Here is a 16,460-nt window from a genome sequence, read left to right as displayed (position 1 = left end):
CTCCGGTCAGTCCCCACCTTAAAGCAATCTAATACGAACAAAACAGAATTAGGCGTCATCCTAATACAACGCGAATACGTGATCATCGTGCAATTGCGTGATAGCAAAAATTGGGTGTCCTTATAGATAGGCACATGAATCCCTGTTTGCGCGATGTCATTCGTTAATCCCCAACGACGAGACATGATGGTTGCGCGAATTTAATTAGGACACCTATTTGACATCAATATTTTTGAAGATACGTTCGTACGAACATTTTGTCAGCGTTGTGGCGAAAATAAATATTATTTGGGTATCTAATATCGTAAAAATGGCGCTGCGTTACTTATCTAATGTGTAATTATTATTATTTTGAATTACTGTAATATTTTACTAAGGTATATCTTTGGTATATTGCTGATTACAACAGTGTTAAAGCTAACTTGTAAAGAATTTTAGATGTAATTGGGGTTGTTTCGATTCTAATACGATTTATTTTAATATTTCTGAGCTAATTTGACGAAATCCGCTAAGTGCGCGTACTCATCGATGTCAATATTAGATTTAAATCAAATCGACTTTAATTCCAGACTGCTCCTCACATCTTAGCCTATTTCGACATTTGAGCTGATGGCAAAATAAAAAAATTAGTCAGTCGAGGTTATACTTCTTTGATTGACATCACATTGACAACTTTGGCTCTATTTACAGCTATGTAACGACTTATTTGCAAGAAGTTGTTGCATTATTCGGTTTTCGGATTCGATCGTTCAAAGCAAAGCATGTCAGTACACAATTTTAATGCGTATTGCGTATTTCTAACTTTTGATTTATTAACGACTTAATCTGGGAATAAATAAAAAATGAGAAAATAACAAATACTATACCGATCGGGTAACCGATAACTATAACTCATAAGGCGCTTTAATATTATTTTTCGATGAAACTTTGATCATGCGGTGAAAACTCCCATCCGTGTACATATTATGAACGAACCTGATCAACCTGATGGAGTTTCTGAACGCGGCTTTGCTCTGTTTGCCGCTGACTGTCAATCAAAATAATGGATCAATACTTTCGTTTGATTTGTGCTATATAATTGGTAGCCTGGGACTTGTACGTAAAAAATCTCGAAAGTAGGCTGGCATTTAAGGTTTTGGACAAAACTGACTAGTATTTCGCTTCTTCAGGGGTTATCATCTAAACTTGCGAGTAGTAACGCTCAAACAGGTTTAAATTCTGTCATTTTCTTCTGTGACAGAAGAATCTCCAGTTTGAATTAATTTACGTGAGCCAGTTTTACACTAAATAGATTTATGTCATCGAAGCTAGCGCGATCGTACCAGACGTTTGAGTTTTGTTTTAGAAGGGTTTTTAAAATTATGAACACCAAACAAAATAAAGGATTTATTTGTGATGTGGGCGCCAGGTATTGTACCCTTTTTACTCAAGTATTTATTGTTTCTTACGTGTTCAGAAATAAATAAAAGTATTTATCATAAACAGATATTGTTTTTGAGGTGATTTACAAAAAAAGCGCTATGTAAATTGGCCATTTTTATTATTTTATTTTTACCCCTATTGGTGGGACAAAGATGGCGGCTGCTGGATTCGCCCCTGCGTAGCGCCTACTTGCGTCACGCATAAAAACATCTTACTTTTATTATGTGGTGTCTCTGTTACGCCGCAAATTCTCAATACGTTTTTTTTTTAAAATTGCAAATCTCTATTTGTTCCATTCAATGCCATTGAACCGAAGGTCATAAAGGCTTATAGATTTTGGTTGTTTGGTGTGATGCATATAGTTTTTTACATTAATGACTTGTGGTGCTTTTTGTCCATTAAATCTTTGAATTTATAAAAAAAATAGGAAAACATGTTTTCCATCTCTTAGGTTTTTAATGATTTATTTAGAATTCAATAATATTCTTCTTCTTAAAACCCTTATCCACACCCGATGATGCATAGGGAACTGCATCGTATAAACGCAGTGTTATCTTGATCCTTAACACATGAAGGAAAGGTGATCAACCTTCCGCTTTAGGTACCAGTTCAGAATAATATTGAATAAATATCAGAGTGAAAAAAAAATCACTTATATTTATTTAACCCACCTGGAAATCGAATCCGGGACCTCCAGTACGGCAGCCAAGCGTACTGACCATTACGCTACGAAGGCAGACAATAATATACTGAGTATTAATTCGTCTTTTAATGCTAAAAAATCTTTACTAATAAAGTAAGGAAACTGACTTATATTACTAGTTTGATCCACCTGTTAGAGTAGGCATGAAAATCTATTCCGTTCTCTTTTGCAGCATTCCTTTTTTGTTGTAAATTATATTGAAAACCTTTTTTTTCAGTTATGAAGCTAATAAACTGATATATCCAGCAGCCAGTAGGAACAAAGACCCCATACTAGAGGTGATGAAACTGCAGTTTCGTAAATACTTTCCTAACCCTACTGAGAATCTCCTGCTGCTCGAAGTGTCATCCGGATCTGGTCAGCACCTCGCTCACTTCGCACCTCACTTTCCTCACATCACCTTCCAGCCGTCGGAGTATGAGGCCGACTTACTGGGCAGCATTAATATATATGCCGAAGAATGCCCTACTCAAAACATCAACAAGTCCATTTTAATTGATATTTGCAACGATCTGTCTACGTATAATTTTGATCTGAACTCCATCGATATTATTTACAATGCTAATATGATTCATATATCTCCGCTCGAGTGTACCAAAGCTCTCTTTGTAAATGCGGGAAGGTATTTGAAAACCAACGGAATAATGATCACTTATGGTCCTTATGCGATGAATGGGAAGATAACCCCCGAAAGCAACGTAAGCTTCGATGAATCTCTCAGGTCCAGAGATCCTCGCTGGGGACTGCGAGATATAAATGATCTGAAATATTTAGCTTCTCAGAATAGCATGTCTCTAAGGGAGATCGTGGATATGCCCTCCAACAACAAATGCATTATATGGATCAAGGATTTGGAATAAAGGATTACCTCGGAAAGAAACTATTTTTAATTTTATCATTTATTAAACAAGTATATTTTCGACATGGTCACAAAGTAATTATAAAATAAAATAAAAAAACATTTTCATTATGGACCTATTTTTAAATGTTGTAATGGGTTGTACATGATATAATTACTGTTTCAATTTCATAAATTATTATAAAATTCATATTTACAAATTGATGGATGACGTGAAATTATAATATAAAATGTTATTAACTAACTTAAAATTATAAATCTGAATTTACATCGGGGTTTTTGTACTAAACCTTGAGAGAGAAAAGTAAACGTTTTATGTTTTGGAATGTCCTAATTACTGAATAATGAAAAAAAACTGGAGAATCATTCGGCACTAAATGTTCAATGTTACCATTCAATGTTATAAATGTTTTAGAATTTCAGCATATAAATGTTTAAAGGAATAAGATTCATATGTAGTTTGAATATATGTTGTGCATTGCTAATACATGTTTAATTTTAGTAATACATAGTATGCTCTGGAATAAAAATGTGTTCACATTTTTAGTACAATGATTCAATGTCTCTAAAACAAAAAAAAAAACAAAAAAAATAGTAATTTTCTCAAATTGAAATCTTAAATGTTTATCTATCTTCGGAGATTACTCCAGTGTTTGACAAAATTATTCTTCAATATTAAAATCTCATTATGTAAGGTTCCACTTTTATATGTTTTGTTCAAGTGGACGGATGAGCTCTATTGTCCCGAGCGCAAAGTACTTAAAAAATAAAATTTATAAACAATATTTACATATTCAGAAATGGCATAAGGTCTCAATGACTGAAATGAATATTGTATTCCTTTTGAATGAAAGTGAGCTGCTATAAAATAATATCATAATCTGGTGGCACTATTACAACCATTCGATCTAAATTTATTTTTTCAAAAACAGTATTGGCTTAAAAAGTCATTGGTAGCTATAGAAAATGTTCTCTATGTATTTGAGTCAGTGTTTAAAATATTGACTAAATTTTGTCCGACTTTTAAAATAATACCATAATCTGATGGCACTTTTAAAATCATTCGATCTAAATATATTTTTTCAAAAAAGTATCGGCTTAAAAAGTCATTAGTAGCAATAGAAAATGTTCTCTATGTATTTGAGTCAGTGTTTAAAATGTTAACTAAATTTAGTCTGACTTTTAACATATGTAGTATGTATGTAAAATAAATATATTATTACAGTCATTATATACTCTTTTATTAGTAGAGAATATTTGAAAGAAGTATGTACAATGTTTTTGAACCGAGACGAATAACCATACCATAAGCTAACGGTGGGATTTATTATGCTTATGAGCAATGCCATGCGTGTTGATACGTTTAGTATAATTTTGCTGAGTATTTTGATTTTCGCATCTATAAAAGGCAAATAAATTTTAATAAAAGGCAATCAACAATCACAATGAATAAAATTTCAGACAAATGCAATAACAATGGATTTTGATGCTATAGAATTTTAGCTACAATAACGTATATGTTTAAAAATAATTTGTTTCACAGTCTATTCCAGCCTCGACACATGAAGCGTTCTTATGACAGTTTAGGCACAAGGCTGGCAGCCTACAAGGCACCTTACACATACTTCGCCTCATTACTTCTACCTCCTCTGCTTTCTCGCTAGCGGTTTCTTCTCTTACTTGCTAATATTTATATCGCTTTCTCTAATATAAGTAGTAAATAAACAGCTACATAACAATTTTCATTTATTTTAATGATATACCGTTACCTAATTTTACGTTTCATATTTTTAAATCGACTTAATATCATAATTGAATATTTACAATTGGACGAAGATTTATTTCACAATCTTCGTATTGCCTTAATTAAAATAGCTGCTTTTATAAATAATACGGTATGAGGAGAAATGTGAAATAATTATTCAGACTCAAAGCATCACACATGTGTAAAAATAATAAAGTCCGTAACGATATCTACTCGCTAGTTTGTTTAAAGTAATAAAAGTTCTCTATCTATTCATTATTGACTTCGCAAGAACGGAAGCTGGATCACTTGGCATATGTACTTACAACGCACTCACTATAATGCACGGTAATTAATACTTACGATGTTTGGAATGAAACGAAACATGCAAATAACATCCGCAACTCTTAAACGTATAAATATCTAATTAGACACTGCACCACTTTCATTTTTAATTACATAAATGTTCCCTTTATTTCACAATATATATATATAAAGTATCAGTTCTTGTTATGTAAAAAAAAACTGTTTCGTGTGCACTGCTAAATTTAAAAAAAAGTTTTACACAATTTTTATACAACGCAGGCTTTCATATTTATCGCACAATGGTAGATTATCCATTATTCCTTATTTTAATTATTTTTAAAAATAATTATTGTCATCTTTCCAAAATAAAAAAGCATACTAGGTACTGGTTCTTTCACTTCTTTTTCTAAAGAAGAGCCGTAAATGGAATATCCTTCAAATTACTCATTAGTCATTCGATCGAATGCGTAGTTTAGCACAAACAAATCACAATTTGTACATCAAAACTCTTAGAATTGAAAATTCCATTTTTGGTTATCGTTTCATATGTATGTCTTTTTTACTTTTTGAAGAGTCCCGCCTTTGATATCTTTATCAAGAGATTCGTTGGAATTTTTGCATTCGTGTGAGCGGTCCTTGCTACCAAGCTCATGTTGGAGATTGTCCTGTTTAGCAGGAACATTCACTACAAGGTTGATAGTCTTGTTGGGTCGTGGATGCAAATATGTCGAATGATTGGCATTCAAAGGCGTCTCTAGAGGTGTCAATCTGAAAAATAATATTTATTCCATTACAAAGTTATCAAATCGAGTAAATAATTTTGTTGTGTAATTTTGCCCATTAGTTATTTCATTAGAAACCAGTGACTAGATTTTCTAATTACCAATGATTGATAGGCAGATGATGTTGTTCAGGACAAAATGTCCTAAACAACATCATCTACCGACTCGTCTACTACTATCTGTATACTTTAAAATAAAATTTCACCAACGACATCAGTGGTTATTAGGGATAAAGTAAATAAGCAAGATTGAGATTTTTAAGTACTGTATACACATTTTGAATAAGAAAAATTAACAATATTCATACTAAGAATGAAGTTTGAGAAAGGAATAACCCGCAAAGCCTCTATTTTAGATGCTTGTCTGCAGGTAAAATAGTAAAAGACAGGGAAGGTAGATGTAAAAAATACATCACAAACACCCAGACTAATTGAAAATAAATATTTCTTGAATTCATTGTGGGAATCGAACCCGCGATGCCAGTTTTGCTGTTGAGCGTTTACCTAACTGCACCACAGCACCTGTCATTGTAACATAATATGTACAAATTATAATTTGGGAAAAGTGTTAAATAAAGATGACATTGTTTTATAGTATCACAATTCTCACAGTAAAATATTCTGCTAGATTTGTATTGATTAGAGAAATTTGAGATATGTGGTTGAATACTTTCAGTTAAGGGAAAAGATATCACATACAATAGTCATACCTGTTGAGGTGGTTGTGCTGTTCGTGAAAGGGCGTTGTGTCTGACAAAAAAGGGTGACGAAATCGACGAGAAAATAAATAACCAAATACGAATCCTAATAGAAGTGTTACAACACAAGATCCTACAACGGCAATGTGAAGTACATTTGCTGTGTATATCATTTTCTCAGCGTGATTCACCTTCAGCGAATCTGTAACAATAGAAAAATATATATCAATAAAATTGGCTGCGAAGAATTTTAGGCGTGTGGTGATTTACATTTATGAGGAACGAGGAAAAGTATAAAGGAACAGTATAAAGGCTATCTGGAGATTGGAGTCAGTGAAGACTTAATACTGCCTACATAATGCCTGCTTCGCTCCTATTCTATTTTTCACATGTTGTCATGGAAAAATACATTTCACATTACAAACTAGCACACGGAATGATTTAAGTACATTATGTGAGGCATCACTTAAGTACAGTTTGTGCACATTTCAATAAGCCATACATCTGAGATAAGTAGCCATTTTTCAAAGATGCTAAACATGACAATTACTAAAATACAAAATCCATTTTGCAAAATGTAATAATACTTGGTTTCTTTTATTATAAAGTAATAGAAGTCTTGACTTAAAGTACAACATGGGTGGCGTCATATCGTAATATTGTACTTGAAGTCGGTGTCAACAATTCTGTTGATTCAAACTTTATTTTGAGTTGGGATATGACATCGGTACCTATCAAGTACTAATTTTATTGTGTTTTTTTTTATTGTATTTAGTGTTACCAATTTATCATTCTAAGTAAAAGGTGTTTTTGTGTTATCCAAAAATTTTTTTTATACCTGTCTCATGTTTTTGTTTTGGCTCTGAATTTAATGTGGGGATATCATTTGATTTGACCAGCTCAATGATTACTTCATTATCCATATCATCCACATTATTTTTATCGATTTCTACTTGTGTAGGATGTTTGGAGGTTCCCCCTAATGTTCCGTGTGTAGGAGATTTTATAGTTCTCTCTTCTTTGGAAGGATTAGGTAATTTATTGCATATCTCCGAAGCTCCCCCTTCAATATCTTGTAAGAATCTGTCAGCATTTGGGAATTGTCTTCCTCCTACATAAGCGCATTGCTGAATTTTGGAATCCCAAGCGCAATGAGGATCTTGTAAAGTGACACAATGTCTGTAAAAAAATAAAAAAATTAGTAAAGTACATATATTTTTGCAAAACTAATAATATTTTGATCAAATGTCAAATTTTAATTCCAGCGACCTCACAAGTCAATCCGGTCCTGGGACCTCTCAAAAACTAATGATGAACTTGGTGGGATTTGGTTTTAATCCTATAGATTTATCAATTATTGAGGAAATTAAACTTTATTTAGAAAAAAAAACAAATATAAATTTTAGGTTCATCCACCATTAGGTGGGACATATCTTTGTCCCATCCCACCTAACGGTGGTAGAACCAACTTTTGTTATACAAAATTTACAAACCTGCAAGATGAAATGTTACTGCAGTGGTACAATGGCATGGTTCTTATAATTTCACTTGAAATGACGACAAGTTTATCTGTCGCAAGTGCCACATGAATTTGTTTTACCGGCGTTCCTTCTGGTAAAACTTGTGTTTCGGAAACAACAACAGTTTCAACCGGAGCTCTCGTGTCTTCATCTGCACTGCTGTCAAAGTCTCCCATTGCGGATGCTCCATTCAGCAACTTAATAATTCTTCCATCATCTGAATTTATAAAAAAAAACTCATTTTAATATTATGATAATCAATTTAAGAAAAATTGGCATTGGTAACAAATGAACAAGTTTTGGAATATACACATTCTAGCACTTTTAATCATAGAATCGTAATACCAAAACTTAAACAATTTAAATTAATCTATGTGTAAAATCCATAGAAATTATTGCAAAAATCTATTTAAAGTAACAAAAATCTGTTCTGTATTAGATATTACCATGAACTATTTAAATATCTTTTTGCGGTAAGTGCTAGAAATGTATCTTTTGGATGATTCTGCGTTTGTTGATTCCAAAAAAATATTTATTTAAGTTTTTACCTGTTCCTACGTATAACACATCATATTTGGCACCATTCATAGCTAAAACTTGTGGGTGTACTGCTATAGACGTTAGTCTGTATCTAGAAGAAAATAAAAAAGGTTTATTAATGTTACGAGGTTTAGAAATAATGCATTACAAAGAAAAAATATTAATCAAAAAGGCTTACTGTAAGCTGACGCGAACAAGCAGAGGTTTGGATAGAAAAGCTGGAACAGCTTGCTCCATTAGTGAGTGAGTTTTGATGAAATTTACAGCGGTATCGGGTAAAGTTCGGCTATCTTTAACACAATCACCTGGTCTTGGAGAAGGAATCTGTACGAAAAAAAGAGTATTATACTCAAACATTTGAGATGAAAAAAAGGCTTAAGAACTAAATACGCTACTGAACGAAAAGTGTAAACAAAGATACATAATGTTGAATTAAAAAATAAATCAAATAAAACCTTTTGTTTAGTTAAAACAAATTATTGTAGCATAATACATATGTAATTTTTAAAAATGGGGTGTTTTATGTGCTGCTTATTTTTGTTTTTGTGGAATATTAATGGATTTAATTAATATATAAGAACCAAATATTATGTGCACATTATAGAATTAGGAAAATATACTAATTCTCAATGTATGTATAAACATATTTTATTATAATTTGAAAGTGCTTTTCTAGGGACTTGTAGGCTATTCGATCTTACCTTATCTTCTTCAACTGGCAACCAATTAGCGTTAATGGTTTCTTGCGCTTTGAATCCGCCATTGAACGCAGACAAAATATCCCGCATAGCAAATGCACAAACTGCTGATCCTCCAATGGAATTGACAGGAGTAGTGAGTACTCCATATATGATTTCACTTTGCGCTTCGCTGTTGCCATACACTCCAGATACCACATCCGTTGTAGATTCTATAAACAAAAAAAATAAAATATAAATTAAAATTATATATAAATTAACACAAAAGTTATTTTTCGATTCAATAAAATAATGTGCAGGCTTCCAATGTAATCAAACATAAAAACTTACGAATTTCATCAAAGTAAAACGGATATTCTCCTTGAATAGAGCAGTTCAGTCGAGCTTTAAGGAATGTTGTCCACCGATCTCCAAACTGATGAGGTCCACCCTTGTCATTTAAACACACCCTAGCGACCCGTGAATACATCGTCTGAAAATAAAAACATTTGTAAATAATACAGATAGACAAAAGAAAAGGTAAACATTTTTTGTTGTTGTAATACGTGGTTAAGATCCTTTGCATCCCTTACGTCACTGCGACCATATTAGGTCTATTGTGACCTCCCTCTGTATCATAGCTTACTCTTAAGATCTACAAGAGTCATGTAGCTCACGACCTGTCTTAGTGGTAAGAGCTTCACCTTCTCGGAATCTAGTAGTAGTCCTCCAAGGATGTGACTTCATTTGCAAGCAAGCGCGTCACAATTATAGAGAATGTGGATTGGTGTTTTGTTATCCTCCATACAAAGGATAAAGGAAGGTAAACGTATACATAATACGATAAAATATTTTTTTCAATCACAATTTTTACATATTTAAAACATTTTTTTTTGCAGAGACCCACCCACCAAGCCACCTTGTGTGTCTTGTCGGTGGAGACTAATGACTTTATATTATATTTAGTATATAAAACTCACTTTTCCGCAGTTCATGAACTCGACGGCTGTCTCTCTAAAGAAGAAGAAGACATAATCCCCGTAACTCACAGAGTTAACAAAGCTCGGATTGTTCAGCTGCTTCAAGTCAGACCGCTCGGTTCGTTGGGGGCCTCGATATATGAGGGGATCCGTACCGGAGAAGTCCGCAACAGTCGCTGTATAAAGCTGTCCATCTGTAATAATACATAATGTAATTATTGTTTTAATAGTGTTAAAGTTTATTAAACTGGATGACATCTGAAGATATGTGGAACTAAACTGATTGAAGACTGCCGAGGGTTGAGAGAATAGGATTGGAATTATTTTTTCCCAAATAAACGTAAGGTATATTATATAAAGGATATTTATCCTTAGAAAATTCCTAATCCTTTTTATTTATTATCTAAATACATACTATCAAGTAACATTTCTGGAGATTTATTGCATTCATATTTGTCTACAGCATTCATTCAATCTTTTCATTAATTGATTCAGCAGTCAGTTTGTGGAAAAATCTATCCATTTTAAATTTAAATTTTACTAAAGTAAATACCTTTTTAGCTTTTCCACTTTTTTTTTATTTGACCAGCGACCGGGTTTCGTCGTTACCGACATCATCAGACCAGTCTGATGCGACATCATCAGATGTAACGACGAAACCCGGTAGCTGGTCAAATAAAAAAAAGTGGAAAAGCTAAAAATATTGGTTTTAATCTAATAATATATTTAAAAATGCAATTCCATCATGAAGTGTCAGTGGATAATATAAATCTATTAAAAAGTAAATACCACATTTTATTTTATTTTTTTTAAATTAAGTGTTCTAAAAATAAAACAATTTAAATAAACTGTCATAAAAGTATAACTGTATAGAACATTTCATCAACTGGTCAAATAGACATCAACAATTTTTCTTTTAAACGTATTATAAGAAACATTACTGATGTCTATTTCATTAAGCATTTCATTGGACATATCGCAGGCTCGATTTAAAAATGAATTTTGGTAGGACTTGGTGTGCATTTTAGGGATTTTAAATAAGTTTCTGTTTCTGGTCTGTGCTCCCGAGACTGAAGTGATTTCTTAAAATCTATTGTTTGTACGTGTTTCGATGCATTCTGCATTATTTTAAAAATGTGAAGATGGTGTTCAAAATGAAATGTTGTTAAAACGAAAAAGAAATGAATGATGCAGAATGAAATAATGGTATTTACTAAGTAAAACAAATGGATTTATTCAATCTATCGATTTATGTAAAGATTTGTGACTGTTTTTTTAATACTAATGAAATAATTAAATTATTATGATGAAAAAATGTATCCTTTTATTAAAAAACCTGTAAAGCAAGCGAGTCTACTTTTGTAGCCATTATTTAATGTCGGAGATTTCAGACAAATTGAATATGGCCACATTTTGATTAAAACTCCAACTCAGAGCTTGTTCCAGCTTCCGCTTAGGGACACGAGGCTTCCTCTATAGCGGCCACCAATATCCGGGGGGCTAGTGATGAATGATAAATAACTAACTAACCATCACGCTGCTTCTATTCTCTCTGCCTACGCCGCAGGGGTAGGCAGGGAGAATAGAATGCCACACCAGTCTGTCTTTGCAATTATTCTTCGTTTCTTCCACGTTCATGCATCTCTTCATACATACCCGTTGATTATTTCGACTCCTAACCTGACCGCTTTGATGAATGATGGAGAAGTAAAATTTAGCGCTCACTTGTATAAATGGATGTAGAGTTGTGTTCCGGGTCGTAGGGGCAGAGCCCCGTGCCCTCGAACTCCTCGTGCTTGTGCAGGCGGCCGTCCTGCAGGCGCGGGTGATAGTGCCGGCACAGAGGCTTGTAGGCGTTGGTGCCGCAGACTAGTGTCTTGCCATCCACCGCGCGCGCCGCTATCCGGAGGTAGTTCTGGCAGTCCACCTCGGGCGACTTGCCCTTCAGCGCGCACAGCTCGCGATGCGCGCGCGTTGAGTGCCATTCGATCCTCTGAAAAGTATGAAAAAAAAATCAGTCAATTTTCCGGGTCATGGATTGTGAGTGTGATGAGACGTCATCACGAGATTTAGTGTGGATGTGTACAATTTTTGAAAAAGAAAGATTTAAATAGGAAACAGAATGTGCAAATGAAGGTTGACAAACATTGATGAGGCAATAGGGCATCAGATTAAGTGGTAGTCTTATTTAGAAAATATGACAAATAAATGAACTAGGTGACAAATCTTGGTTGATGTAAGATATTGAATCCATTGTTGTATCTATTGTGTTGTATTATCTTGTATTGTATTGTATATATTGTATTGTTTTTAGAGATTAACTTTATTAATTAATTATTATTTTTTTTTTTTAGTAATGTACAGACAGATAGTAATGTCTCAGACGTTTTTTAAAAGTTAATACATATTATTGTCTGATGTAATAGATTTTATCAAAAAACTAAAAAAACAATTATTAACAATTAGACAAAAAAGTATTCTAGGATTCTAATGATAAATAGGTAGAATCAGGTAGCAAGTTTAAGAAAGAGAGGAGGGGTCAGGGGAGGAGAAGATGGACAGTTAGGGTTCTAAGGTAAGATAATGATGTTTCAGGCGTTTTTTTAAGGTGGGTTTTGGGTTTTGTCCAATTATAGGAGTGTTTTTGTATTAAAAATCACGTTTTCAAAGCGTCTCAATGACAATAAAGCTCAATGATACCTAGGTACTTACACCTACAGTACTTTTTTTAAATGAAGTATTTCCTCCGTAAGAAATTTTGAATTTGTGACTGAATATTGAAAGATCTGCAATATTGTCAAAAGAAACGGCTTTATTATCTACATCAAGGATTTTTCCAATGCTAGCGACTTTTTTTCTGATTAACAGAGGTAGGGAGACCTCTTTGTTCACAAAAACCAGTGAATTCTTATTACATCTATAGCTGTACCCGGCCTTGCTTTGCATTGCTTTGGCCGATTCTGGCTAAAAGGAAAACAAACCACACTATTCACAACGCTTGTGAAGTAAAAAAATGTATGAAATAATAATGCAATCGAAAACATTGAAAAATGCTATGTGAGAGCAGCTATCAAGAAGCACGTTGCTGTCATAATCAATGCGTGTGTTGCTGTTACGTTCAACAGATGTCACTGCCATTGAGGTACAAAAATATAAAAATGGGGTTTTTACCTCTCACAGGTAAAAACACGTCTCAACCAACTACATTAGAATACAATGTTGTATCAAAACTTAAAGAAATCAGTGAATAACTTTAGATTTTAGATTAAGATACATATAAATATATATATATATATATATATATATATATATATATATATATATATATATATATATATATATATATATATATATATATATATATATATATATATATACATATATATATATATATATATATATATATATATATATATATATATATATACATACATATATATATACTTATATACCTATGCTTTACACCTAGAAACGGGTTTAAAGGTAGGTATGGAAAACACGACTAGATTTTTAGGGTGAAAGGCCTGCAAAATACCTGTGTGATAAAAACCGGGCGGCGCTATGTGCAATAAATATATCACAGGGTTCATTGCACAGGAATATATCGGGACAGGCGTCAGACAAAAGCCCGCCACAATATCAGTTAGCCGCGGCAGAAAAGCTACTTGTTCGTAGGTGCTATATAATGCAATATGCGAGTGTATTAAACGGCCCTTCTCTCGACAGCCTAATATCCGTAAAAACGTCAGGAACGGATTCGAGTCGAGAATCCTTGCGATTTAAAAGCGACCGAGATGCACTGAAATAAACTAAATAAACAGACTTTAACGATAGTCGGTGGAAAGCTTTAAGGACGAAACCTGTTGTATGTCAGATAGGTAGACAGTATTATTTGCTTATTCCTCTCCTATAGTACCTTCTACTACTTTTTAATTTCCTTTCCCATAAACGGTAGTTGTAATTAATTCATTTTTAATTTAAGTTATACCAGCAATATCTTAAAATCTATTATGACACGTGTTTCGATGCATTCCGCATTTCCGAAAAGTCATGAACTGCAAAATTTTGAAACAATAGAAATTCGTAAAAATATAAATAATAATAAACCGATAGTCAACAATATAACAATGACTAAAGCTTCCCCCTATACCCACTGATAAATAAATTTTATTAGTATGGTTGCCAATTAAGGGTAGAATGGTGAATGTTACACTTGTGTAAAGTGATCACTTGACCAGCCTATGACCTGTAAATACCCAAACTCGTATATTCTTCTTCATCTATAGTATGTTGAGATGTCAAAATGTAAAAAACATGAGTTTATACAATTCAATTATAAGTCATTGAAAGCTATCCCACGGCATTCCCAGATCTGATACAGAAGCATACGCATTTATCTACAGTGAAAATGATGTATTCACGTTGATAGAAGACCCTTGGGACTTCAATGTATCGAAAGTTATAATTACGGCTTGTAAAAAACTACAGGTATGTATATCAGATATCTGAGAAAAATTCAATTAGTTCATTTTGTATATTTTTTTAAAGGTATAAAAAGAAGTATGGGTTAAGATTTGCATACGAGTTTCAAATTTGCACCAAAATATGACCGAATTTAAAAAGTGTTATATTGAAAGCTGTCCCCACCGCATTTCCAGATCTGATACAGAAGCATTAAGGCTTCTTGACATACCTTCTCTAACAAAGCAATTTTTTAATGAACTAAGTTGCGAAATTTACAGAAAATATTAAATAAAATTTTATCCCGATATTACTTTGAATTAACAGGGAGAATGAAAGCTTTTATATGATTATTTAGCAATGAAGTTACTTGAAGGTGTGTGATTTAGCGGTTTTAAGAGACGCGAAGAATTAAGCCAGGATTGTCCATCTCTGGGTCCGCGACACCAGACGGCTCGTGGCACTCACGGAGGGCGCTAGCAAATGGGCCGGAAATAAATGTGTAAAGCTCAAGTGTACGGATGCATTTGCCCAGCGATTTGGCAGCGAGCCACGGTCCGTTCCCTGGCCCTTGTTACGTCAGATGTTTCCATCTAATTTATGCATCGGCTGTTATTGTTGCACGTCAGGAGTGTCGCCTTCGCGGTACAGCACGTCCCGTATGATGTGTCGCACCAGCCACCGCCGGGAGTGACGCGAGCTAATGGGGAAACTTCACACGAGTTCTCAACAACGACGGCTAATAAAGCGGCCGTAACACGTTGTCATATTGCACAATATATACTCGGCTCCCGGGTTCGATTCCCAGGGGGGTCAAATAAATATAAGTAATTTTTTCACGCCAATATATTCATTCAATATTACACCTGGACTGGTACCTAAAGCGGAGGGCTGATCACTTCCCTTTCATGTGTTAACGTTAAAGATAACACTGCTTTTATATGTGATGCAGTGCCCTATGCACCATCGGGTGCGGATGGGGTGTTTGACGAATGAATAACATTGACGGCAGGGAGAAAATAATGATTTTATAGTACCAATGATATATTTGCTCATTCTTCTAAGCATTAACTTTGTGGATCAAATTGATATATTATTTCGAGATATAAAAATACTTTGTGTTCTGATCCACTCACATTTTTATTAACCAACTAGTTTCGACAACAACCTGTTGCCCTCTTCAGGGTTTCATTTATTACTATTAGTAATTTAGTAATAAATGAAACCCTGAAGAGGGCAACAGGTTGTTGCCGAAACTAGTTGGTTAATAAAAATGTGAGTGGATCAGAACACAAAGTATTTTTATTTCTCGAAATAATGTATTATTATATATTAGGAACTTATTAAGCGATTTGGTTTAATTTCCACAATAACACTGCAAATTACAGTCGCATGTCGGTAATAGCTATACATACATTGACAGCAAGACAGCTTGATACGATATACTATACAAGGCGAGGTTTGTCTGTATCTCTTGCAAGTTTACAGTTTACATGTTGTGTATCCACGCGTTTGCCTTCCTGCAGTTAGAAATAAAACTCGGCCCGATGAAGTATGCGAGTCGTGATGAGGAGGTAACGCCCCGCAGAGTTGATGTTAACAAATTATTTATCTTCCTGTTAATTGGATACCGGGAGCGTGCGCGGATTTACTGTCCACGTGAAAATATTTCAATTGTTTGCTACAAATATCGTTCTAGTATTAGTGCTGAAGAGAGTATTTTAGTGCTATAGAGGTGCGATGTTTCTTCAAGATAACAGAAATATAAA

At 33.7% G+C, this 16,460-nt stretch overlaps 2 protein-coding genes across 2 annotated transcripts in view; one reads left to right on the top strand and one right to left on the bottom strand.

Moving 5' to 3' along the window:
* Nucleotides 1–998: 998 nt before the first annotated feature.
* LOC148311331 (methyltransferase-like 26) lies at nt 999–3,152 on the top strand. The gene is made up of 2 exons (XM_088256802.1): nt 999–1,408; nt 2,343–3,152. Exons 1-2 carry the CDS (start codon nt 1,296–1,298, stop codon nt 2,983–2,985), a joined length of 756 nt encoding a protein of 251 aa, XP_088112928.1. The 5' UTR covers nt 999–1,295; the 3' UTR covers nt 2,986–3,152.
* Nucleotides 3,153–5,561: 2,409 nt separating this feature from the next.
* LOC148311330 (semaphorin-1A-like) overlaps nt 5,562–16,460 on the bottom strand; it is a 220,517-nt gene continuing 209,618 nt past the window's right edge. The window contains exons 5-14 of the mRNA XM_088256798.1: nt 11,956–12,223; nt 10,231–10,424; nt 9,602–9,743; nt 9,275–9,483; nt 8,752–8,897; nt 8,582–8,664; nt 8,007–8,250; nt 7,352–7,692; nt 6,526–6,715; nt 5,562–5,802 (exon numbers count right to left, since the gene is read on the bottom strand). Coding sequence (XP_088112924.1) covers nt 5,577–5,802; nt 6,526–6,715; nt 7,352–7,692; nt 8,007–8,250; nt 8,582–8,664; nt 8,752–8,897; nt 9,275–9,483; nt 9,602–9,743; nt 10,231–10,424; nt 11,956–12,223 — 2,043 coding nt within the window. The 3' untranslated portion in view covers nt 5,562–5,576. The remainder of the gene's footprint in view (nt 5,803–6,525; nt 6,716–7,351; nt 7,693–8,006; nt 8,251–8,581; nt 8,665–8,751; nt 8,898–9,274; nt 9,484–9,601; nt 9,744–10,230; nt 10,425–11,955; nt 12,224–16,460) is intronic.

The sequence above is a fragment of the Brachycentrus maculatus genome, unplaced genomic scaffold, assembly GCF_059751285.1.
Source record: "Brachycentrus maculatus isolate JH-2025_06_01 unplaced genomic scaffold, ASM5975128v1 h1tg000067l, whole genome shotgun sequence".
Classification (NCBI taxonomy): Eukaryota; Metazoa; Arthropoda; class Insecta; order Trichoptera; family Brachycentridae; genus Brachycentrus; species Brachycentrus maculatus.
Note: the sequence above shows the minus strand (reverse complement) of the source record. Positions and strands in the feature narration are given on the sequence as shown.

Coding starts and splice junctions, on each gene's coding strand:
- LOC148311331 (XM_088256802.1), top strand. CDS start 1,296: ATGTCATCGAAGCTAGCGCGATCGTACCAGACGTTTGAGTTTTGTTTT. Junction 1,409..2,342: donor ATTTGTGATGTGGGCGCCAG/GTATTGTACCCT, acceptor CTTTTTTTTCAG/TTATGAAGCTAATAAACTGA.